We start from the raw sequence: 25,746 nt of genomic DNA, 5'->3' as shown, positions 1-25,746 counted from the left end.
TTTGAAATTCACATTAACGACCTACTGGATTGATGAGCTCCAGGGCCTCTTGGTGTCACGCTCTTTGCCAACTAGCTGAAAATCAGCTTTAGATGAAACTCAAATGCGACTGTTCGTGATCAGGTTGAATTTGAAAGTCAAACATACCTGAAAAATTCCCAACACACACACACACAAACAAAAAAAACGAGCAAGAAATGCTCAGTGAGTATCTGTTAGCTTAAGTTAAGCTCCTGGGTCAAATGTAAGAGCCGTATAATAACAGAGAGATCAAGTACCCCGAAACCTTCATACTGAAAACACATTCGCCTCCAGTGCCAGAATACGCGCGCACCATGCCAAGTCTAGAAATAGGGGCGTTCATCTCAGCCAGGATGGGTGCCAAACTGACACCAATCTAATATGCAAATGAGCTGCTGGCTGACGATGTGGTTGCTTCTGTGGGGAGGATCACCTGCACCTCCTCTCGCAGGACATGGTTTTCAAAGGGGTTTATCTCCTTAAACCCTCTAATTAAAATGAGAAATCCCTAAGCCACCAGCGCTCGCGCGGAAAAAAAAAAATGAAAGAAAGATTATTAGGAAAATTCTGTCTCCCACACCATCTGCGACCCAAGACTTTGTGGAGATTTTTTGGGAACGAGTTGGAGAGAGCGAGCAGGATTGGGACTAACGTATGACAACACTCTGTTATAGGGGCCTTGCGCAGATAAATCAACATCGCAGCGGCTCTACATTGTTCATTCCTAATTACCGATATTATTAACAAGCAATTCATTCCAGAAACTGTCTCTGAGGCTCTCAGGTGTGAGTTACCGAGTGAACCTTCATTAACAACTATAATCAAACAAGCTCCCTCGGAAACACGCCGGCAGAGATCTCAACATCTGTATGGCTTGTTTAGCATGAGCTCAGAAACTAAATTCCTGCACTTTAATAGCTCGCATCAAGGATCAGGAACGTCTAATTAATAAAGTACACTTTGTTTATGTTTGTTAAAATATCACGAACAGAACACCTATATTATCTGGACAAAGCTTGTAATTAATTCCCATTGATCTCAAAGCACGTCATCATGCTGCGAGGTAATTTTTTTTAACCAGTCACTTGATGTGACTCTGAAGCCACATGAAAATAACATCATGGCGAGGCAGATTGGCTGACGGCACCAGATGAATATGCATGAGTTCTTCTTTCACAACTATCCTGAGTGGAAAATATAAACCATAACAAACGTGCAAGAGCAAAAGAATATCACAATGTCATCACGAAAAAGCTTGCAGCATTTATATGAGTTATTTTGATAGTACATTTTGTATGGGTAAAGTATTTAGTCAGAATATAAATGGATTGGATGGATTTATGACAATGGCTGTCGATGGTGAAAGATGATTCTTGCTGGCAGATGGTGTAGTTTTGTTGTTTGCAGAAAAAGGCTGCATCCAAATATCGCACACTTATTGTAGCTTAAAAACTGTCTTTGATAAAATAATTAAGTCTGAATTCAAAAGGTAACTTTTTTTCTGGTTGCAAAGTAATTATTCTCTCAAAATAAGTAGACATTCAAGAGTGTATGCAATTTCGGATGAAGCAAAGGTGTCAAGACTGAACCAGACCATTATTTTGAAGCCAGAAATGAAACAGAAGGAAGAAAAAAATCAACAAACTGCTGAAAATGGTGTAAAAAAATATAGATACAATGCTCAGCATAAATGAGTGCACCCCCCCTAAATCTCTCATTTAAATTAAGATTTTCTATAGGATGCTTTACAATACTATATGTGTACATGCATTAGTCTTTACTGAAGCCAAATCTGGAGCTTATCTAATAAAATAACTTACAATAATGATTCAAAAATTAGTAGCCCAAATGTATATGTTAGGCAAAAATATTGAATAAAATTGCAAAAATCAAGAGAAACAAAAAATATATACAATTGTGTTGAAATGCTGAAGTTTGTAAAAAATATTTGCAATATTTTGCTTGAATTTAAATGTGTTATCTTTCCATTTCTAAAATTATTCTGTGGCTAAACTGTTATTTTAATACATATATCTGCTAAATAAATATGTTTTGTGTAAACACACTAATATATATTACCCATATTCACTGAGAAATGGATACATATGTTCATTTTCAAAGTGGGTTGTACTCATATATGCTGAGCACTGCATATGTGATGACAAGTATATGATGATGGGATTAAAAATTGTCATAATTTTGGAAAGAAAAGACGCATACACTGTATAAGAATGAATGTCTCTAGCACAAATGTATGCTAAAGCAGTGTTTCTCAACCATGTTCCTGAAGGACCACCAACATTGCATGTTTTCAACATAGGCTCATTCTGAAAACGTTACCCTATATACATTTCTAGAGATCACAAATTATGTAGGCAGAGAATGTATGGTTGCATTTCATCTTTGAAACGAACGTTCCCGAGTGGTATGACACTGTTACTTTTCACACTTACCAGGTGACTGCTTACCTCTGTGTGGGTGGATTTACCACTGTTACCAGTTTGTCCAGTGGCTTGCCGCGTATATCAGAGGATTTGAGATGCAGAGAGGAGTTGTTCATGACGACAGGGTTCGAGTCCGGTGAAGAACAGTTCTAGAAAGTAAGACAAAAACAAAAGCCAAAAAAGTAAATAAACAAGTAAATAACAGGGTGAGAATGTGGTAAAATCTGAAAATGTGGTAAAAATCAGGTGAGGGCTTTTCTTGTTCTGGATTGCTTTTAAAAAACGCTGTCGGTTGGGTTTATAAAAGTGGGTGGTCACCGGTCAATCTGTGCCTTTGAAAACACTATGGGTTGGGTTTAAGGAAGGGGGTGGTTGGGGTGATCGGTCAGTCAATCAGTCAGTCAGTCGACAGCGCCTCTGGTGGATTTACACAAGAACAACAGGCGTGAATGGCACTCGGGAAAGAAATTTGAGATCTCAAAAAGCATACACAGTGGCCTCTGGTGGATTCACGAAAACAAAAAATCTGCAAAAAAAACATACCCCCTGGGACATATTTGGCGCTCTCCAGAAATGTATACAGGGGTACGTAATCAGAATGAGCCTGTTGCATGTTTTGGATGTCTTCTTTGTCTCCCACACCCATTACAGGTCTTTCAGTCCCTGCTAATGAGCTCATGATCTGAATCAGGAGAATTTGGTTGAGGAGACATTAAAAATGTGTAGAGCTGGTGGTCCTCCAGGAACGTGGTTGAAAATCACTGTGCTAAAGTATACTTTGGTATAACTGTGTTTATACGTCAACTTAACCTAATCCTAACCTACTTATTTGTTACATAGGCTGTTGAATATCCACACTTGCCATAGATGATAAACATTATGTGAAAGAAGTAGACTAATTTCAGTTCATGGTGTTAATTCAAACAAAGGCAAATGTATTCATTTCTTTTCCTTTGGCTTAGTCTCTATTTGAGTTGTTGTCACAGTGAAATGAACCACCAACTATTTCAGCATATGTTTTACGCAACAGATGCCCTTACAGCTGCAATCCAGAACTGGAAAACACCCATACACAACAATCAAATTAGTTTATTAAATTCACCTATAGCGCATGTCTTTGGACTGAAAACCGAAGCACCTAGATAAAACCCACACCAAAACGAGGAAAACAAGCAAACTCCACACAGAAGCGCGAACTGGCCCAGTCGGTACTCGAACCAGTGACCTTCTTGCTGTGATGTGACTGTGCAATTCATTGAGCCACCGTGTCACCCCAGTTACTTATTCAAAGTACCTAAAACTTCATTGAAAATTAAAATACTATGTTCGACTAATAAAAAAAAAGCTGTTCAGGTTGTCAGTGTAAAGCCAAAATTATTTAGTTCAGTCATCTATAATAGATTACATCACAGGTCTCAGCTCGAGCTTCCTTTATGATGTAATCTATAGGTCTCAAACTCAATTCCTGGAGGACGCAGCTCTGCACAGTTTTGCTCCAACCCAGATCAAACACAGCTGATCCAACTAACGAAGGTGTTTATGACTCTTTTGAACGCCTCCATTATTTGGATCAGCTGTGTTTGATAGGGTTGGAGCAAAACTGTGCAGAGCTGCGGCCCTTCAGGAATTGAGTTTGAGACCTATGGATTACATCAGGGGTGTCCAAACTCGGTCCCGGGGGGCCGGTGTCCTACATATTTTAGTTCCAACCCCAATGAAACACACCTGAACCAGCTAATCAAGCTCTTTCTAGGTATACTAGAAACTTCCAGGCAGGTGTGTTGAAGCAAGTTGGAACTAAAATGCAGGACACCGGCCCTCCAGGACCGAGTTTGAACATCCCTGGATTACAAGCCTAAACTACTATGCAACGGCAGGTTTTGTAGCTTGAGGCCACAAAAAAATTAACCTTGAAGAAAAAATCTTACAAACAAAATTGAAACAACACATCTCCATAATTAACAGTTTGCACTACACAAAACATGGTAAAAATGCCAATTTCTAAACTCTGGCCTGTTTTTCAAAAGCTAAGCCAAATAAAAAACGTTTTTACACAGCTAAGCCAAGATTTTAAAAGACATTTTTACACAGTTTTACCCTAGTAGCCTATTTGATATGAGTACAAAGGCAAAAAACATAGTGCCTAATTAAACATCATAATAGATACCAATCGTTATGACTAATGGCTACACAGGCTTTTAACACATCTAAACCAAACCAACATATCAAAACTACTTGTAAATTAAAGTTGCTTACCTGCTTATATTTTCAGTTATATGCCTAGATTTTGTTATTGTTAGAGTTTTAATGTCGGAAAAAAAAACCTATTTATCATCCGCGTAGTATAGCGGAGCCTAATCACAACCTACTTATAAAACAATATTCCTCCGCTGGAGACTTTGTTTCAACCGCTAGAGATCCAAAAGTCACATGGTGTGGTACAAGAAACATGAACCTTTCCTGTAACTTTAATTTCAAGACACATCCATTCTTAATAATGACACATAGTCGTTTATAAACAGTTCGACCTATACTGATCATTCAGCTTTACTCGAGCTCCTGGGCAGACTGTGTTTGTATTTGCTGCTAATATTTCTGACTCATCCTTCAATGGCAGGATGTGGATGTGAACAGAAGGGTTGACATTAGAAGAACACAGAATGGAGCATCACATGGACAACAGCTATGAGTAGGTAAACGTGAACGTGGTTATGTAGTAGTTACCACGCACTATCCATCCACACGCATACAAACATCCGCCCACAAACTCGCATGTACACTCACATACACCCACCCACATGCATCTGTATACCATATGCTCTTCCATACAACTAACACACCGTATTTATTTCAGCTATTCAAATGAGAGGTATGCAATTCATAGACGCCCACAGAGCATATAGTTTTGAATGATGCTCACTAACAATGGGCAGTAGATTGAAGCTATGGATAGGCTATAGACTATGTTAAAGGATGTAAACAAAAACAATGGTCTCAATGTATTTCCTGTTTTACATTTTTAATTTCTATAGCTTCCAAGAGTCCAAAATAAGCCACATATTGATAAATAATGTTAAAACAGCTAACATTAAGCTAGGATTGAATTGCCTCTTCTTACAGTTATGAAATAGTTTGACAACCCGCAGGAAATGTTCATGGGTCAATGACATGACCACATTGTAATGGTCTAAATAACTAGCTGCTGTACATTTAGGCAAGCCTAGAATTGTTCATTCTTGTTGGTTATTGTTGTTTGGTTTGTCAAATAAGTTTTTATTGAAGACAAAGATTTAGGAAAAAGGATTATCAGTCCAAATATTATATGTGCAAAGAAATAGAAAATAAATAAATTAAAATAAACTCACCCACAGCACAAGCCATCATCCCTCAAAAGACTTGTTTACAAAGACCTTTAAACTGCAGAGTATGATGAAAATTCAAAATAAAAACCTTACACACAAGTTATACATTAGTCCACAGGGTTCTTGTCAAGGTAACAGAATTAAAGGATGCCAGATTTTGTCAAATTGCTCAAGTTTTATTTCAAACAGTAGCTAATTCCCTCCAAATGTAATTTCTCCAAGCCACATATTACATGCATGAGAGTCCTTTTTATAAACTTTGGTTATTTTAATGCCATTTATATCAATAGACTATATTCGTCGTTTTTTTCCCTCTCATTTTTATAATTAATAGGCTTCTGTAGTCTACTTGTTGGCCAAAACAATTGTTAAATACTGCATTTTCCTTTTTGTTATTGTTTAAACCAAGGGTGCTCAAACTCAGTCCAGGAGGGATAGAGGTAAAGTTGTTTTTATATACACATTCGTTCATTTAGAAGTCTCTATGTTTCTTTGAATATTTGATTGGATTTAGCATGCAAGTGTGGCTTGAAAACAACATTAACACTGTTTATTTGACTGTGAACAATGTTATACTTGATAGTCATGGGCTGCTAATATGATTTCACTATTTAGAATTTGCAAATAATACTATTAAGGGGAAAGTCAGAATGTGTGAATATAAAACCAACTTTACCTCTGTTCTGAAATCAGTTTTAAACATTTAAATGTCTCAGTTCCTTATAGAGTCAATGATATTAATAATATTAGATGCAAAGTGTGCTCAAATAGGCTCCCTAACTGTAACTTTGTGGTCTGTCACTTTAAAAGAAATTTTAATTTCATTCATTCATTTTCTTTTCAGCTTAGTCCCTTTATTAATCAGGGGTTGCCACAGCGGAATGAACCACCGAACGTTTTGTTTATTAGAATAAAATCCATCTAACAGTTCATTTAATTTATTTTAAAATAGAAAGATTATAATGTAAAAGTAACAAGATATGCACAATGTTTGATTAGCTTTACAATACTAAAATGTCGACATGAACATTTTGCAAATATGCAGGACTTTTGCCTGCTCACAAGCTTATTGGAAAGCAAACGCCAAACAGTGCAAATATCAATAATGAAACTGTATTTATCAGGAAATGCTTACCACATGTTTATTAAAAATGCCTTAGTTTACAATACCTAGTTTTTTTATTATTGAACTTAATATTTAATGTTTATGAGTGTCTTTAAATGATTGATGTTTTAATATGGAAATTATTCAAAAAATCACTTTGCCTTTCCTGTAATATCGATGTTGTCTGAGTTGTCCAACACTTATGTACCTTTTTTGTGAGAACAATTGTGTACCTTCATTCCAATTGTACCATAATTGGTACAGAGCAGTATCATAAGAGGTCTTTTCTGTACCATATTGTAAGGTACAATTTTTACAAAGGTACAAAACTGTTCCTTAATGAACATTATTTGTACCACTGTTTACCTTTTTATTTCTGAGAGTGCAGGAGAAAATATAAGTCAAAGGTAAAACTTTTTAGCTTTCTTCAAAATAGTGTTTTTTTTTTTTACAAAAGAAAGTCAAAAGGGATTAGAACAAGTGAACACTCAAAAAAATACTTGCTGCTTGTTCAAACTACTAATTTAAAATGGAGCTGAGAAAACACTGTACATCTTAAGGGTTTTTTTGGGGACTACTTTTTTTTCTATTTAATTCACTTACATTTGTTAAAACTTTGAAGTTAATTAATCGATTTGTGTTGTGATAACATGAAATTATGCGGAACCCAGCATTTTTTTTTTACAGTGAATGATTTGTAAAATTATAACGACAGAATGTTCAGGTTTGGGTAAACCCTTTAGGGCCCAAATGCGTATCTGTGCTCACGCATTAAATTTACCTATATATATAACGATCAACAACGTATAAGAAAGCCGCGCGGTGAGAACTTTCCACCGGCCTCACGGAGAAGTGTGCCGCTGCTGCTCATTTTTCAGCTGTTCGCTCCTGACAGCTTTGTCTCTAGGGTAGCATATGTTCTGCATCTCTCCTAGTTGTGTGAAATATCGCCACTGTGGGTTTTTTTCTGACACCTCAACATCCCCAAAGCAAATCAGAAATCTCAATCGGTAAATGTGCAGGTTGATTTTTCGCATCTGTCAAAAGCATTAGGTGTTTTAGGACGACATGCTGACTAATTAAACATTACCGCAAAATCTTTCGGTGAAAGCGAAAAAGGGAACCAATTACTTTGGCTATAGAGGGGAGGAATACTTTATATTTTTGGTATTAATGTGTTGTGTCAAAACTGTCAGTAAATACGAAGCAAACCTAAAATCTGTGTATAGCTGTGTTTGTTTGGTCAAATTCAAAGCAATATGACATTGTAGTTGAATCAAACTCATGGTCAGCATGAAAGCTACTTCAAGCAAAAACAAAACCACGTGCTGAGATTTAAGGGGCAATTTACAAAAAATAATTAATTACAAAAATAGATAGATAGATAGATAGATAGATAGATAGATAGATAGATAGATAAAATTATTCACAATTTACTCACCATCAGGTAGTTGCAAACCTTTATGAGTTTCTTTTTTTCTGTTCAACAGAAAATAAGATATTTTGAGGAATGCTGAAAACCTGTAACCATCGACTTCCATATAGAAAAACAATTTTTTTAATAGAAGTCAATGGCTACATCTTTCTTCAAAGTATCTTCTTTTGCAGAAGAGCGCATGTCAATTAGGTTCACTAAAAAACATTGTTTGTCAAACTACTTATTGAAAATGAGCTGAAACAATACAATTCTTCGGTTTTTTTATGTTCAATATACTTAAATTTGTATAAACTAATAAGTTAACCTGATTTTTTCATGTTGCCCCTACACAAATTAATTAAATCCAGCATTTTTTTACAGTGTTTAGTAAAGCATTGTCGGACTTCATCATGAAAGAATGTTCAATTTTGGGTAAACTATCCCTTTAAGTATTGAAAAATGTGACTTTAATGTATTTTTAACCCAGGTTCTTTATAACCTACGTGTCACAAATGCTGTCACGTCTTTTCCCCGGGATGACAATACACATTCGCGGGGGGATAGCAGCAGATTTCGGGATCCTGATCCGCAGTCTGTCGCTGTTTGGCCCGCGTCCAGCTCACTGCTGAACTCGGAGACACGAGAGACTCAAACCTTTACTCCCCTGAACCCAGTCCTGAATAACATCTCAAGAACATCTCATTTTACAATTAACCTTGGCCAATGTGTCGCATATAGGCCTATAAACTAATGCACGAGAAGGGTTTGGTGTTTTCAGGGATTCCTTTGTCCTCTGTAAATGTTTTCTCTTTTCTGAACCTCAGATGTTTTATGAACTGTATTGAATGTTTATTTTTATTATTTTAAATGTTAAAATGTAGTTTCCCAAAATATTTTATTCGAAAAACTTTATATTTTACATTTTAAACAGTCGTTTTATTTATTGATTATTAGTGCATTTACAAAAAAAAAAACGAATTGCCAAATGCGTGCTTTCACCTTTTCTGAGACACAAACTGAGGTTTACTGTAGATATTTATTAATTTAAAATGCAAATAATTTGTTTTATTTATGTAAATGCTTATATATTTGATTAATTGATCTAGATTTCTGTCATGTATTAATTTAGAACAGAGAGTGTATTGAATTAAACTTTATTTTACTGTACAAAACAGCTTGACAGTGTACAAAGACCAGTTTCAGTGCATTCAATAATTTGTGCACAGAAAAAAATCCGTTTGGTGTGAAAAATCAGAATGCACGAATTCACCACTGCAGACATCCATGATGACATTGCATAAATGATGCTGACAAATATATTAAGGCAGGTTTTCCCGTGACATGAGTTCACTAGACACCACACAGACCTTTCCATTAGAGATTTTACATGCTTCAAATGCATTTGCTTACAGTGATAGTTCCGCGATTGTACGCAATGTCACCAATATATCGACGACTTAATATTTGATAAAAGACGGAACTGTCAAACAATCTGTTGCATAATTACATCATTATCATCATCGTGTTGTGATCTTACTCTGAAAATTACGCGCAGACACAGGTGAATTATTTAAAATATTTGGAAATTGAAAGGATGCAGAAAACTCGATTGTCCACATTTATAAAGTTACACAGATAAACAAAAAAAGCAATTCGTTAATATACCATTATAATTTCGTTTTCAGAATTACATCCACATATATTTTTTAGTATCCTATATGTTCTTCACCAGAATAATTAATTCAATCATTGACTCTTCGCTTTCTTTGAGCATTAGAGTAAATATTATTATTAGCCTCTTGTTTTTATGATTATGATTAATAATAATAATAATAATTAATAATATTAGGCTAATAGGCAATGATTGAATCAATTTCTTTACCACCATATAGCCTAAACAGTGCCCTGTGTAAAAACACCACAAAACTTTCACCATTAAGAATAAAAATTTGATAAAATATAAATAAATAAAATCCATGTTCTCCTGTTAGTCTTTACATAAACGAATAAACAATTATTTATATAAAAATGGTGACATTTTAAGTCTTTTAAACAGCAATATTTTGAAATTTCTGCTAACATTGTTTAGACAAATTATGAAGATATATAAAAGGCCAGATCGAGCATTCGTGTATTGCATAGCACCCTATTATTGCTCTCTTATTTTCCTAAATTTATATCGCAAATAGGCCTATTTGAACGACTTAATCCTCATAATTAAATTTCGCCTTTTAGTCCAATAGTTCTTATTTACAGATTGTGTTTGTAAGATCAATAAATGCTCACTAAATAAAAATAAATAAATTAATAAATAAATCACATTCTAATTATAAAGGGGATTGTTTTTTTCCCATAAGAACACGCGAACAATTTCAAGTTATAAAAACAAATTGTTTAGAAACACCGTAAGCACATTTTCCATTTAATTAAAAATGATAAATAATAAAACATCCGATGGCCCAAACCCAGAATCCGAGATGGGCGCTTTTTATAATAAATAATACATGTGCGATTGAACGTCCTGCATTTTCACTCACATATGACTTTCTCTCTCATCTCGTTAATTATGAAAAGTGTTTAATTCGTCTTGCACGGGGTAAAATTGGCCGCGGAGGTGAATGTCATATGGGAAATGGAGATCCGACGAGCCCCGCGCGCTCTGGCCGATGGAAGCGCGCGGCGGAACCGCGCAGTAGCGCGTGCCGTAGTGGCAGCTCTTGCCGTACTCAACCGGCTCTTCGTGCTTGAGCGAAAAGATTCCGTTAAAGTTAATAGGAGGGCTTAAGGGACCCTCAAACTGAGGGCTTCCGCATTCCGGCGACACGCTTTCGTAGAAAGACTCGTAGGAGCTGCAGTAGTTGAACGACCTGAAGGGTTTGACGGCATCAACGGAGGGTCCTGAAGGCGTCACCACACTGGGACTGTGGTAGGTTGAGTACACTGATTCATAAGGTGACCTACCGGAGAAAGACGCCTCACCACTGATCTGATCCGGAATGAAGTTCCTTGCATTCAGCTGCAGGCACCCGGCCACTAGATTTGTGGTGGGCTGAGAAAGCCCTTTGCACAAGGTCTGAACGAAGGTCAAGAGGTCAGGCCTCTTCCCAGTGCTCAGGATCTCAGAGAGCGCCCAGATGTAATTTTTGGCCAGCCGCAGGGTTTCGATTTTTGATAGTTTTTGAGTTTTGGAGTAGCACGGCACCACCTTGCGCAGGCTGTCCAAGGCATTGTTCAGACCATGCATGCGGTTCCTCTCTCTCGCGTTGGCCTCCATGCGCCTCACCTTGACCCGGTCCACCCGAGCTTTGGTCATTTTCTTTTTCCGAGGTCCTCTCCTCCGAGGCAGACCGTTCTCGTCTTGTCCATCCTCCCGTTCATCTTCGTCCTTCTCCGAATCATCATCGTCCATCACATGGGACAGAGTCTCCTCCTTCTCGAAGGGCTCTTGTTTATTGCCCTTCAAGTCTCCCACGCAGTCCCTTGGAAAGTTTGCCCCGAATTGAGTGTCCATTATGACGGGATCCTCAAAGGGAAGAGTCAGCATTGTGCTCTTACTGGGGAGAAGATAAAAGATCTTCTGAATCAACCATTTACAATGCTCAATGAACACAATGATGCACAAAAATATCAATACAGAAATTCTGATCAAATCTAGACGCAACAAAAACCAACAAACAGTGCAGCTGAGATGAAATCAATAAACTTGTTTACAATGCATCAGATTTTCATGCATTACAGATGTCGATTTATACCCTCCAACTGTCCTGCTTACCTGGAATATGATGGTGTCAGATGACAGTTTTCATATTTCCTATTTTGAACTTTCTTTTTCCCGGCGTGGTGTTTTAGCAGGTGAACAGCTCGTGCGGTTTTCTCACCTCCCCACTGTTCTCCTTGTCTCGCGCTAAGAGAAATGACACTGATGCCAACTGCCAGAGCTGGTACCCATGCCATCTGCCGCTGACGTCACGTGGCATGGGCTGGTCACATGACTTGCTCTCAGGGGACCTGTATTCCTCTCCTGATCATCTGGCATGTGCCTCGAGCTGCGTACCACTGCAAAACCACAAAGCAGCTTTAATAATGCTCCGAGCACCAGCATCCACCATTGCCATGGACAAACAGGAATGCTGTGATGAGGTCGGACAATGGCATTTCCACATCTTAGAAATTAAGATTCCATTTTCATGCATATAAGTGTGGAAATAAAGATGAGAATGGGTTGAGGTTTGTGTCAGGTGTATTTCTGCTGAATGACAGGCAGAAGTGGATGATTGATGGCTCTTGTTTGCCTGGTCAGTCTCTTCAAGGACGTTTGCCAAACGACTGATCCAACTGTCTGTCATCGTGAGGGCCAATTTCTGCAGTGATGTTCACCTGATTATAATGGAAACATGACGCTTTGACCGAATGAATTAAGTCGCAGATAGATTCTCTGTCTACATGGCGCTGAATAAACATGGGTGTTAGTTTCTTGTCTCTTCTGCGTATGAAAGTAAATCATTTTGTTTACGCTCTCTCTTTCTCACACACACACTCACACCATTACTCTCCACCTCCCTCACAAACAAACATTCACACTCAAAAAGCATGCGACTCAATTTAACAAAAACATCTACTGGTCACATTTCACTTCAAGAAGCACATCAGAAGAATTATTATACAATTTTGGGAATAAGACATTGAGATATTTCGCTAAATCTCATATGGAATGTGTTTAGGAGGTGGATTCTCATGATCCTCATTGGGTTATTTTTATTAAAGTAATACATTTACATTTAATCAGAAGCACTTCAAATCATACACATGACAAGTCTAAGTTAGTTTAGCTGTTGGGCTTCTTTTGGACAATTTTATAACATGGTAATTCGTTCATTTTCCTTCTGCTTAGTCCCTTTATTTATCAGAGGTCGCCACCGTGGAATGAACTGCCAACTTATCCAGTATATGTTTTACACAGCGGATGCCCTTTTTAGCTGCAACCAAGTACTGGGAAACATTCATACACACTCATACACTACAGCCAATTAAGTTTATTCAATTCACCTAGAGCACATCTTTGGACTTGTGGGGGAAACCAAAGCACCCAGAGGATACACACGCAAACATGGGGAGAACATGCAAACTCCACACAGAAATGCCAACTGGCCCAGCTGTGACTCGAACCAGCAACCTTTTTGCTGTGAGGTGACAGTGCTAACCACTGAGCCACCATGTCGCAGCTAATTTATTATCTTTGTTTAAACCAACAAAAAAATTGTAATACTAATAATTTGTTTTTGCATAAATAACCAATAAAAACACACTGTAAAAATGTTCAGTATTTTTCAAATATATTTTAAACTGGTTTTCCTTTTTTTAAATATTTTTTAAATTATTTTTCACCTTTAATAGATCGGACAATGGAGACAAGAATATATGGGGAGCAGAAAGAAAGAGGAAAGATCGAATCGAACTCAAGCTACTAGCGCTTGAGTTTGATTCGAATTGAGTTCACCTCATTTTGAAACTGAATGATTTTATCCATTTCTCAGTGAATATAGGCAATGTATTTTGGTGCATTTAAACAAAACAGGTTTATAAAACAGATATATTTATTAAAATAATATTTTAATCACCAAACATATTTAGAAATTGAAAGGTAAATATTTCAAGAAAAAATTACAACCTACAAAACTTCAAAACAATTTGGCTTCTCTTGATTTTTTCTCTTTTATAAATTTTGTGTTTAATAGTTTTCTATATTATCATTTTGGGTGTACTAGTTTTTGGACTGTTATTGTAAGTTATTTTGTTAGATAAGTTGCAGATTTGGCTTCTGTACTGACTAATCTAATATATTTGCACAAATATAATATTGTATCGCTTCTTTTTAAAAATATGAATTTAAAATACAGATTTGTGAGGGGTGCACTTATATATGCTGAGCACTGTATTTTGAAATGTCATTTATTTCAGCAGCCATTGAATTTTTTTGTGGACTGACTTTAGCATTACACTACTGAGAATCGAGGGATATTTTATATATTGTATGACTTTCACTGATAAGAATTTTTAACAAATACACAGAAATGTCAAGAAATAATTAAATGTGAGATTTTGCTAAGAAGAACTAAAATAATATTTCACAGTAAAAACTTTTTTGTTTACTATTGTTTGCATAGCTGTCAAAATTAAATTTCTACATCGTAAAATAGAAGTTGCTGCTGCCTTTAAAGTCCTTGTAAAATCATTATTTATCATTATTTAAGTAAACAAGTAATCTGTGCAAGTTATTCATTCATTTATTCATTTTCCTTAAGCTTAGTCCTTTATTTATCAGGGGTCGCCACAGTAGAATGAACCGCCAACTATTCCAGCATATGTTTTACACAGCAGGTGCCCTTTTACCCGCAACCCAGTATTGAGTAACACCCATACTCATTTTAGTTTATTCAATTTACCTATACCGCATGTCTTTGGACTGTGGGGGCAACCGGAGAACCCGGAAGAAACCCACACAAACACAAGGAGAACATGCAAAATGGCAAAAGAAATGGCAACTGGCCCAGCCAGGGCTCGAACCAGTGCCCTTCTTGCTGTGAGGAGACAGTGCCAACCACTGAGCCACCACCTGTGCAAAATAATCCACTGAAAAAAAGCTTGTTTTGGTAACCAAATCTGACTATTTGCTTCTGTAAAGTCTCAGCAACTTCCGGTAGAGGCAGACTTCAAATCACCGGTGCAAACCATTTCAACTTATTATACTGACCTAAAACACAAAGTTGAAACATAATAGTTGCAACTTACAAGCTTTTTTTATAGTGGAAATTTTCATTATTCAAAAAAATGTTTTGGGTTCATTTCTGGGTCGACCTAAACACATTCTTGACAGGTTTATTTCCAGATTCCCCCATGCACACACAGGTTTTGGATCACGGGTCTGGCATCTGGCGGTTTCTTGTAGCAGTAATTGTCCAGAGCTTTGGCTCCTCCCACATTTAGACCCCACATTCATGCATTCCATTATCAGTGAAAGCTCCTGCTGCTATTGAACCTGTGCCTGGCCTGCTCACTCTCTCCCTCACACACACACACACACATTTATAATACAAATCAGGGGCTCTTTAAATGCTCCCCAAGTGCATTTATCCCCCTCAGAAGGACGCCACAATATAGCTCACAGCACCTAAATGACACACAACACCTTCCTGTTACAGTGATTAATTGTCTCTTTAAACACTTTGAAGGTGTAGTTTGTAGAATTGACCCCTAATGGTTGACCTAAGTATTGCAGTCCAAATTCAAAATATGGAAGCTGCGACTCTACGCACATGCAGGTTGCCAGATTGATGATAAAAACAAGCTTTATGCTGGGATCACACCAGACACAGCCCTTGCAGATAAATTGTAAATAGAAGCATGAACATTTTGAGTTTACTCACTTTATTTGTGCGCCAAATTCACTTAAACATTCACTTCACAATAGACCCGGATTCGCATCATGGGCAGGCCTTCTGTCTGCCCAGTGACTCTAGCTTCGTTGCTAAATAGCTGACATGGATTTTATTGTATTTTGTCATTGTTTTTCTTAATTTACTGTTCTTTACTTCACTTATATTTTCTCTCGCTCTATATATTACCATTTCCATTTATTTATTCATTAGGATTAACCTTTTGAGATGTACCATCTCATTTTCAAGGAGGTCCCACAAATAAAGGAACAATATTAAGGTGTTTCATAAACTGTATACCCAGCTTAAATTCTTATGCTGCGTTCACACAGACTTGGAACGCACAAATAAATAGCGCTATTTCTATTTGCATGTAAATAGATGCATGAACATTTTGAGTTTACTGTATTCTTGCGTCGAATTTGTTCATTCTTGTATCAAATTCACTTCACAATAGACGCATATTTGCATCATGGGTAGGACTTCTGTCTGCTCAGTGACTCTAGCTTTGTTGCTAAATGGCTAACGTAGATTTATTGAGATAGTAGCCGTGCTTTATGTGCTTTAATGAGGCTGAAAAACAGCATAGATTTGTACGGCGCCATGTCTGAGTCCACTAGATCCTTTCAGAGGTGCACCCAGCACTGTGAGTTCATCACCTTCTCCAGAAACTTTACCTGGATGATGGAAGCTTTCAGCAGTGCTTCAGACTGAGCCGAGCCCAGTTTGATGAGCTGTTGTTTGGTGTAAGGAGGAGGATTTCCCCTCACGATACCAACAACAGGTGCTACGTCATAATCACGCCCCTTTGAGAGCAAGCTCATGATCGGTTAACACTGCGCAAATATCCCCTTGAAATTCAGATTTTCCAACTCAATCGATTTGCGAGACACATGCAAAAGGTTCCACTCTTCATTCCCGCCAATTACGTCATTTGCGTCACTTCATTCGCGCGAATGGCATCACAGTATGTCTATTCACGTCTTTGCATTGACTTAACATGTGAATCACTCACTCTTGACGCTGCATCTGGTGTGAATGCAGCATTACACTGCTGGACAGCTACTGTTTGTAAATATATATAATATTTATATTATTTCCTTTTATCATTTGCCACCTTATGTGTATTTTTAAAACCCTGAATCTATATCTCATTTCTGAGTCTGCTACTGTTATCCGGAGGTCGCAGTTTTGGCAGTGTCTACATACATTAAGGCAGCCTTCATGCCTTAATGAAATGCTTTGCATCAAGGCAACCTGGGTGCTCAAATATGATGGAGTAAACTGGCAGTGGGTGTGTTTTAAAGACCAAAACAAAGACATGAATTCTGACGTAAATTGTGCATTTTTAAAGGGTAACTAATAATAATAATTCCTTACATTTATATAGCGATTTTCTGGACACTCAAAGTGCTTTACTAAATGATGGAAATCACCCATCCACCACCAGTGTGCAGCATCCACCTTGATGACGCGACGGCTGACATAATGCACCAGACCACACACCAGCAGACTGGTGGAGAAGAGACTTATGAAGTTATGAAGCCAATTATGATATGGGGATGGTTAGGAGACCATGATGGACAGAGGCCAGTGGGCAAATTTGGCCAGTATGCGGTGGTTAAACCCCTACTCTTTACCCCGGTTTAACGAAGGCGCTCACTGAGAGGTAGAGTCCCCATCAATATACTGGATCATTAGGATCCATATAGACTTAAGGTTAAGTGACCCCTGCTGGCCTCACTGTCACCACAGCATCCTAGCTTTCCCAACCTAGCTTTATCCCTGCTTAGCTTCAGTTGGCGACCATGTGAGAGTTGCAGAGAGCTGGCTGCCGGCAACTGACTTAAGCATTGTTTTTCAGATTATAAGGTATGTGCACTTAGCATGTTTCTTAAATATATCTAAACATATTATGGCATTGTTATGCTTTAGAAGAGTCACAGCACCTTTAACACGATGTTCACAGATTTTACAAGTCACGTTAGCATCAAGCTAGTCAATTTTCCGACGGGACGGCCAGGTTGATCTGCACTTATCAGCACAACAAAAACACAACCAACACAGCATGCAGATGCAGTTTGCTGACAGCGATGGCTCAGTCACGCATGATTGGCGTGTACCCTTGGATGTTTGTGTTTAGAAACACACAGATACACACACACACAGACACACGGTCCCCTTCTGTCCCCCTCCAAAAATGCCTCAGCTGGTGACGAGCTTTCCGGTTCAGCACACACACCAACATCTGATGAGTCAAACTTCCCCATTTCAGACTAATCACTTGACTGCACTAATTGCAAATGCAAATATGCAAATTCATATTAATTAATTACTCTGTTAATTAGTTCTCTGGTCTTTTTGGGCAATAAATCATTGTGCTGCGGAAAGGAAAGGGGGCAGGCCCATCCCGCATTAAAAATTTAGCATGCACACTCCACCAGGACTGGGCGAAAGGACCTGTGACATTATAAAAGAGCAAGAATGCAACAACACAAAAGCGAATTCTAGGCCAGACATGCGCTCCCCTGACAGACTCCCGCTCCCCTGACAGACCTGCTTTATACCCTGCAGACTCGCAGTGGAGAACTGGCCCCTTCTCATGTGGAACATTCGGCTGACAAGAGCTGTCTGCCAGTGATTTCATTAACACATTATCAGCTTTTAAGGACAGTGCGATGCCAGGAACAGGCAGCAAATGAAGGCACGGATGTTCACACGTCGAGTGGCATGAAACACACAAGCACACACACAAGTATTAAGATCAGTAGCTCTGCTAAAGATGGTCTTTTGAGAGTTGTATATTGATTGGTCTGCTAAAGCTCGTCTCGAGTACGACGTATTTCCATCAATAAAAAAACGTTTAAAATCAGAAATAATCCACTCATTGTTTTACATTCGTAAAAAGTCATTAAATATGCTAAAATGTTTTAAATATAATCAAATGGGACTGACACACAAAGATACCCGTGTGTACGACAGCCACAGTGTTAATGGTTTGACAGTATGGCACATGCATAATTCATAACTCAGTTTTTAAAAATGAATAACATCTATTTCTCAGAGGAGAAGGATGGTTGCATGCTGAAACTGTTGCTTAAAATTGCACCTTTTTTTGTGAATTATACATAAACATATTTATATACAATCCCTTAAAGTGAAAAATGTTTTAACGATTACAGTTTTGCAGCTGTGTAAAAGACTTGATCTCATAACATTCCCAAACATTTTCCTTCGGCTCAGCCCCTTATTTATCAGGGTTCGCCGCAGCGGAATGAACCGCCAACTATTGCAAATTGCATATTACTCGGCTCGCATACTGTTTTTAGCGTACTATATAGTATGGACTTATGCCAATTCGGATGCAGCTTATGTGCTCCAGTTTGTCTGCCTGCTTCACAAAATGCTCATTTTAGTGTCACTATTTCTCCCATTTTCAAAATAAGAGTCCCACATACACTGTTAAAAAATATGTCGCTCGCTTAAATTAAGTTGAATCAATTTAACTATACAAATCATGTTAACCTACATTAATTAAGCTTAAAAAAATAAGTTAAAACCTGATTAACTGTCACGGTCACCAGCGGTCCAGCATGTGCAAATCACTGGTATGTACACTGATCGCTAATGGACTACAAATCTGCCATTTCATGGACTACAAGATTCAGTCATGCACCACACACACACACACACACAGATGTTCCTGATCCTGACTGATTGCATAGACACCGCCGGAGGATTACTAAAGGCTGATTACATGGACTATTTAAGCAGCACAGACACACTCTAGAGGGCTTGTTTACTATTTGTCTACTATTAGTCTTGTTTACTATTTGTGACATTACAACGCGTTTCCTTTGTTATGTTTTGCTGTGTTTTGACCCTCGCCTTGTTTGTCTGTTTTATACATCTGTTTGCCCCTGTGTTGACCATTGCTTACCTGACCTCTTTAATAAACCTGCATTTGAATCCTCACCTACGTTGTCAGCATTACATCCTATTACATTAACTTTAATTAATTTAAAATAAAAACAGACATTGTCATGACTTCGTTACATTGTTTATTACATTGTACATATACTTATTAATATTAGCTTAGATAAATTGTAAAATAATTTGTAATTTTAGTAGGAAACTTTTGCGGCCAATCAAACACAGCCTGGGGCGTGCATATTAATGATCCCATGTGGATCCTCAGAGTCTGTATTTTGTTTCAATTGGTCTTTTACTCTCATAGGATTCACAGTATGTCATTTCCAAATACAGAACACAGAATATCCAGCTATGCCTATAGGTATATCCAGATTTTCATTATATGGCAACTTAATATAATAACTGAAATAAATATCACAGACAAATGTCATCAGGGCATCAGTAGCTTTAAAGTTCCCATTTCCCTGCTCTCATTAGAATTACTGCAACACACAACCGCATACAAGCCAAAACAAAATATGCCTTTGATGTAAAATATGAACTTGAGCCATGCTCGAAAAACAAAGACCCAATTTCCCTCTGTGATTTGCATGAAGAAATGATCTGCTCAGTGCCGCTGATCCACACTGTTAAGTGATTTTAATTTCACTCTTGTACCTAGCCAAAGCTATAGTCCAGGGACTAGAACGAGCGGATGGGGGAAGTGTGTGTGTGTGTGTGTCTGGGGTGAGGATGCATCGTGCCAGAAATGTTGATGTGACTGTGATTTATTTCGGAATGGTGCCAAGTGTGCCCATCAGGATGAACCTTCTCTGAACAACCTCACCCTGCCTGCATCTCTGCCTGCGCCTTAGATTCAATCTGATCTGGTAGGAAGGTAGATGTGGTATGAAGTGATTTGGCATGGGTGAAGTCTTTGGCATGGGTTAAATGGGTCGTAGCCTCAGTTTTGGCCCTGCGGAGGCACACATTGGACCGGTGTTGTCCTTCACAGTCTCCTGCAGTCTCTTGCAGTTGGTGCCCAGTCCAGATTAGGTTCTTCTGGCACAACTCATGCTGGGCTTCTTCCTAAACCGCCTGGCATCTGCTGCGAAGAATCCCTGAATGTGGCGATGTCAGGACCATATTTGGCTCCTTGCGAGACCAGAATGTGTCTCGTCAACATCTAAATGAAAGAAAAGGCTCCGCTTTGTGATGTGGAAAATAAAGTAGCATCTGAATGCAATTTAATTGAGAAGCATTGTAGATGCAAAATATTCGAAATAAGTGCCCTCGTACAACAACGCTGAACTCTCGACTAGTTAGTACCTTAAACGTGGGCATAAGATTTTGATGGTATGATAACCTAGGATACTAGTATCATGGCTTGATGGTATTGTGATTACTGCTGTAAAATATGTTCTTTTAATGTCAACTTTTCCTCTATTGAACACTGTATATTTTATTTTAAGAAACATTTAAAGTATTTTGGAACAGTAAACACGTCAGGCTAAATAATTCAAATAAATCATTGACTTCATTAGTTTCAAAAACACTGATTTGTTTACAAAAGGCATCTTTGGATATTTTCCTTTTCTTTGGATATAAAGTAGGTTTGTCAAAATTGATTGTTTCTTCGATGGACTGCAATTAATGTCCCTTTAAGGCAAGTCATTTCACTCGGTGACCATCTTTCAAACACCTCTCGGGCAGAATTCTCGGGCAATCTGTCTGAATGGGGAACATCAAATTCTCCAAACCGGCTTGCCAAGTTTACATATTAGGAATCACTGATAAAATTATACAACGACTTTGTCTTTTTTAAATTTTAAAACATCTAAATCACTTAAAATCTGCAGAATTGTCCCGGAGAATTGTCAGTCTTTAGCAGGGGTGTCCAAACTCAGTCCAGGAGGGCCGGTGTCCTGCATATTTTAGTTCCAACCCTAATTAAAAACACCTGAACCAACTAATCAAGCTCTTTTTATGTATACTTGAAACTTCCAGGCAGGTGTGTTAAAGGAAGTTGGAGCTAAACTATGCAGGACACCGGCCCTCCAGGACCCAGTTTGGACACCCCTGGTCTATAGTGATTGATGATTGGTTCCTCTATTAGAAGGCGGGCTTTATTCACCATATATAGATCGATGATTCTCTATTGACCTTATTCTAAAATGCGGAAGTGCGCCTGTTTTCGCGATTGTCTTAGAACTTCAGATTCAGTCGCCTATGGGAGAAATGACTAGGAATAATAAACGGCAGAAAATGGTCAAACTACTTGCTCTACAAACAAATGTTTGCATGACTACACAGTCCAAGTAGAATAATATAATAAGAAAATATCAAATTGCAACATCAAGCAGCGTAACAAGCAGTTTTTAACGTCAAAAAATGAATGGAAGTGAATGTGACCGGAAGTCGCGAGACAAAAAGATTCAAATGGCAGCGCCCGCTCGTCGGCCGAGAATAAGGTGAATATGGCTATATACCTCAACTAGTAGGTGGGGTTTTATCCACCATATTGACTGTTGCAATTTTCCCAATTCAAAAAGATACGATTAACATGACTTGTGTATAGTCTTTGACCGCAGATTCAGACAACTGGATATCAGTTCAGTAATAGATCATAACCATTAACCAGTTATTACGTACTGACGTCATTTATCTCCTATATGCGCTTTGTTGCGGTAGAATACTATTGTGAAGGAGGTGAGGGCAAGTAAATAAAATGCTACTTAAAATAAAACTACTTGAAAAGCAGATAACTGTGCACAATTCACTGCTTGCTAGTTTGCTAGACTAGTCTTTGACACTGAAGAAGGTACAGCACACAAGCTGTTATTTCAATATGAAGTTTTCAAAAAAACATTTTTCAACATGTTGTGAAGAAAAAATTCTAATTGTGTATGGAAAGCAACATGATGCACCGAGATTTCGAACTGAACCAAATTAATGGCATGATATCCGTAACCGAACCGTGAGATCAGTGTAGGTTCACACCCCTAATATAAAGTAAGTTACAGCACTGTTCAGGTCTATAGCATGCTTGTATGTTGGTACTTAAGCGATTTAATTTTCAAATGTGGGCAACACGGTGGCTCAGTCGTTAGCACAGTCACCTCACAGCAAGGTTCACGTCCCGGCTGGGCCAGTTGGCATTTCTGTATGAAGTTTGCATGTACTCCCTGTGTTCAAGTGGGTTTCTTCCGGGTGCTCTGGTTTCCCCCACAGTCCAAAGACATGCGCTATAGGTGAATTGAATAAACTTAATGTTTGTGTGTGTGTTTATGAATGAGTGTGTATGGGTGGTTCCCAGTGCTGGGTTGTGGCTGGAAAGGCATCTCCTGAGTAAAACATTTGCTGGAATAGTTGGCGGCTCATTCCACTGTGGCAACCTCTGCAATAGAGACTAAAAGCTGATTTATACTTCTGCGTCAAGTGCACACAAATGGTGCGGCGCAGCCTTCGCGTGGTCACAAAAAAATGTAAATACACATTGCAACGACGTGTAGCGCAAGCTCTGTGATTGGTCGGCTTGGTACTGGTAACAAGCATGGGCGGTACTGAGAGCCGTGAGCCTGATGGAGTGATTGTTTACAAGTGTTGAGTCCCATTTTAGCAACTTGTACATTAAGCTAGCGTTCAGAAAAAACAAAACACCTGCGAAGCAACTCGACACAGAGGAACATAAAAACCAACTGCCAGCTAGCGTTTCAAAAATGTTATTGTATAACAATACAATAACTTTATTTATTGTATTATTTATTATTTAGTATAAATGCATGACTACGCACAGGGCATGCACTGTGGGTCAGGCCGATCACTTGACGCAGAAGTATAATGGCCCGTTTCCACTGAGTGGTACAGTACAGTTCGGTATACTTTTATGGCCGTTTCCTCAGTCAAAGGGTACTTAAAAGCGAACCGTACTGTACCACTTTTTGGTCACCCTTTTTTTAAGCCAAATGAGGACTAAATGTAAGCTGTGTGTAGTTTCACTGTAAGTGGTATCATATCGGAGACTGTAAGGGTCTGTATGTGTTTATATATTTAGCATTTATTTATTTATTTTATATAATTGCAGACGTTACAGTAAGCTATATCATTGATCTGCAGTTATAATCAAATCATGTTCATAGAAAGGTTAGTAATGAACATTTATACAGAAGTATTTGTGTTTAAAGCATCTGTTTTATGAGAAGATCTTCTCATATGATACGTGAATGACCTGTACGGTTTTACTGTGACATTTCTGCGAGTAAAAATTACGTTGTCTGAAACTTTCTGTTGTACACCATGCCCACCAAAGGGGCAGTGGAAATGCAAGCTTGAGGTGATCCGTACTGTACCACTCATTGGAAATGAGCCATAAATCAGCCTTAAGTTGAAGGAAAATAATGAATTTTCAAACATCTGCTGGACCCTGGGCTGACCAGTAGCTTTTGATGTGGATGGTCATTTTCTAATGAACTAAATAGGATAGTCGTAAAACAAAACAAAAAAAAAGTATATATACTGTAGAATTGTTATACGATAAAATTTGAGCAGTTTAAAAACCTTGACTTTTCCAAACCACGATAAGCCTTGAAACCGGTTATAGTCCCATGTCTACTTGAACGTTGCTGGAATGTTGTGTAAATGTTGTGCATTAGCATGGCCCCAGCTGCATTTTTGCATGTCATTTCATCATTTGCCATCAGCAGCCTCTCCAGGCTTGTCTGATCATCTGCCCTGATGCAACGAGAGCCACTACAACAAATATTGATTTGGAAATCAGCCATTTTGTTTTTATCATCTTCTTGTCCTTCACAGTTTTTCAGAAGTGCATCTCAGAAGTAAAAAATAAAATAAAATCCATTAACGCACTATTGTTTGATTCTTTAGCCACTAATAACAGCCTAACAGTGTATGCTAATGATCCATGGCCGCATAAGAGAGCGATGCCAGAAATGCCTAAAAAGAGAGATCTGAAATGCTACTCGCAAATCAGACTCACAGACGCACAAACACTTAGAGGTGTGACTCCACGAAAGTGCGCGCAATTTCATGCAGATTTGTTCCATTTAGCGCAGCTCGTATATTGCTGTGCTTGTGCCAAATCCCATCTGGCTGTAGTGGTTTTTTATTTTTATGTACCCAATTTAACCTCACTATGTACCAGCGCGAGGCTTCTGGTTCTGGAGTCGATTTGGACGGTTCGCCCTCAGGAACGGGCCTAAATGTCCTTGGTTTCAGCAGGCAGCTGTCCCCACTTAGGCCTTAATTTAATCTCCACTCTCGGACCCTCTGAGGCTGCTGTGAATGTTCAGGAAAACAGAATCTGGCAACACCTTCGGACGCTCGCTCTCATTCAAACTCACTCCGAAGCGGTCCACAAGGGCTGGTGTTTATTATAAAGATATCCAATGCATTCGCTTGCTTACATTGGATATTTTTGAAGGCCTCTTGCTAATCTTCATGTTAACAATATCTATATTTTCCATACGGGTGCTTGGCTGTGCATTATGTAATGCTATTGTCGTTGTTCGTCCTCTGAAATGTTGGCCTGCTCTTGTTTTCAGGCAGTCTGAAGGCCCCATCTGGTCAGCCTGGTGGGGTTTGGATTAGTCATGGTCTGGACCCTGTGACCACCCGACAGGCTCGCGAGGGTCTGTGCATCCCACCCACAGACCGCCTGTAACAAGCTCTGTCCAAAAGCAGTCACATTTAAAAGATCCATTCGGCTCAGATCTAAAGTGGGACTCGTGCACGTGACTGATGGAGTTCACACATATGAAAAGTTGCAAGTTATTGCTGAGAGAATATGACTCTTTTTCATCCAATAATATTCAATACGCCATCAATTGGCAGAGCGCAAGCTATTGTTGGATTTTTGAAGCTGCACAGAAGCACTGCAAACTGCAAATCAAAATTCATATTTTCAGTATTTCTTCATGCAAATTTCTACACAAACTTCAATCAAGATACTTTATTAGCAAATTTACAGTAGATTTTGGTTAGTAGCTTTTTGGTTAAAATAAGAGCAAAATATCTGTCAGTGGTATGTTTTTTT

The 25,746-nt window shown here is 38.4% G+C and overlaps 1 protein-coding gene across 4 annotated transcripts in view; it reads right to left on the bottom strand.

Annotated features, from left to right (window-relative positions):
- Positions 1–9,486: 9,486 nt before the first annotated feature.
- neurod6a (neuronal differentiation 6a) overlaps positions 9,487–25,746 on the bottom strand; it is a 63,921-nt gene continuing 47,661 nt past the window's right edge. The window contains exons 1-2 of one of the 4 annotated variants that reach the window (NM_131816.4): positions 12,122–12,270; positions 9,487–11,903 (exon numbers count right to left, since the gene is read on the bottom strand). In NM_131816.4, coding sequence (NP_571891.3) covers positions 10,910–11,893 — 984 coding nt within the window. In that variant the 5' untranslated portion in view covers positions 11,894–11,903; positions 12,122–12,270 and the 3' untranslated portion in view covers positions 9,487–10,909. Of the gene's footprint in view, positions 11,904–12,121; positions 12,727–25,746 lie in introns of those variants that run through there. The other 3 variants (XM_087308112.1, XM_087308113.1, XM_087308114.1) reach the window with 3 other exon arrangements.

The sequence above is a fragment of the Danio rerio genome, chromosome 24 (genome assembly GCF_052040795.2).
Source record: "Danio rerio strain M-AB ecotype USA chromosome 24, GRCz13ab, whole genome shotgun sequence".
NCBI classification, from domain to species: domain Eukaryota; kingdom Metazoa; phylum Chordata; class Actinopteri; order Cypriniformes; family Danionidae; genus Danio; species Danio rerio.
Note: the sequence above shows the minus strand (reverse complement) of the source record. Positions and strands in the feature narration are given on the sequence as shown.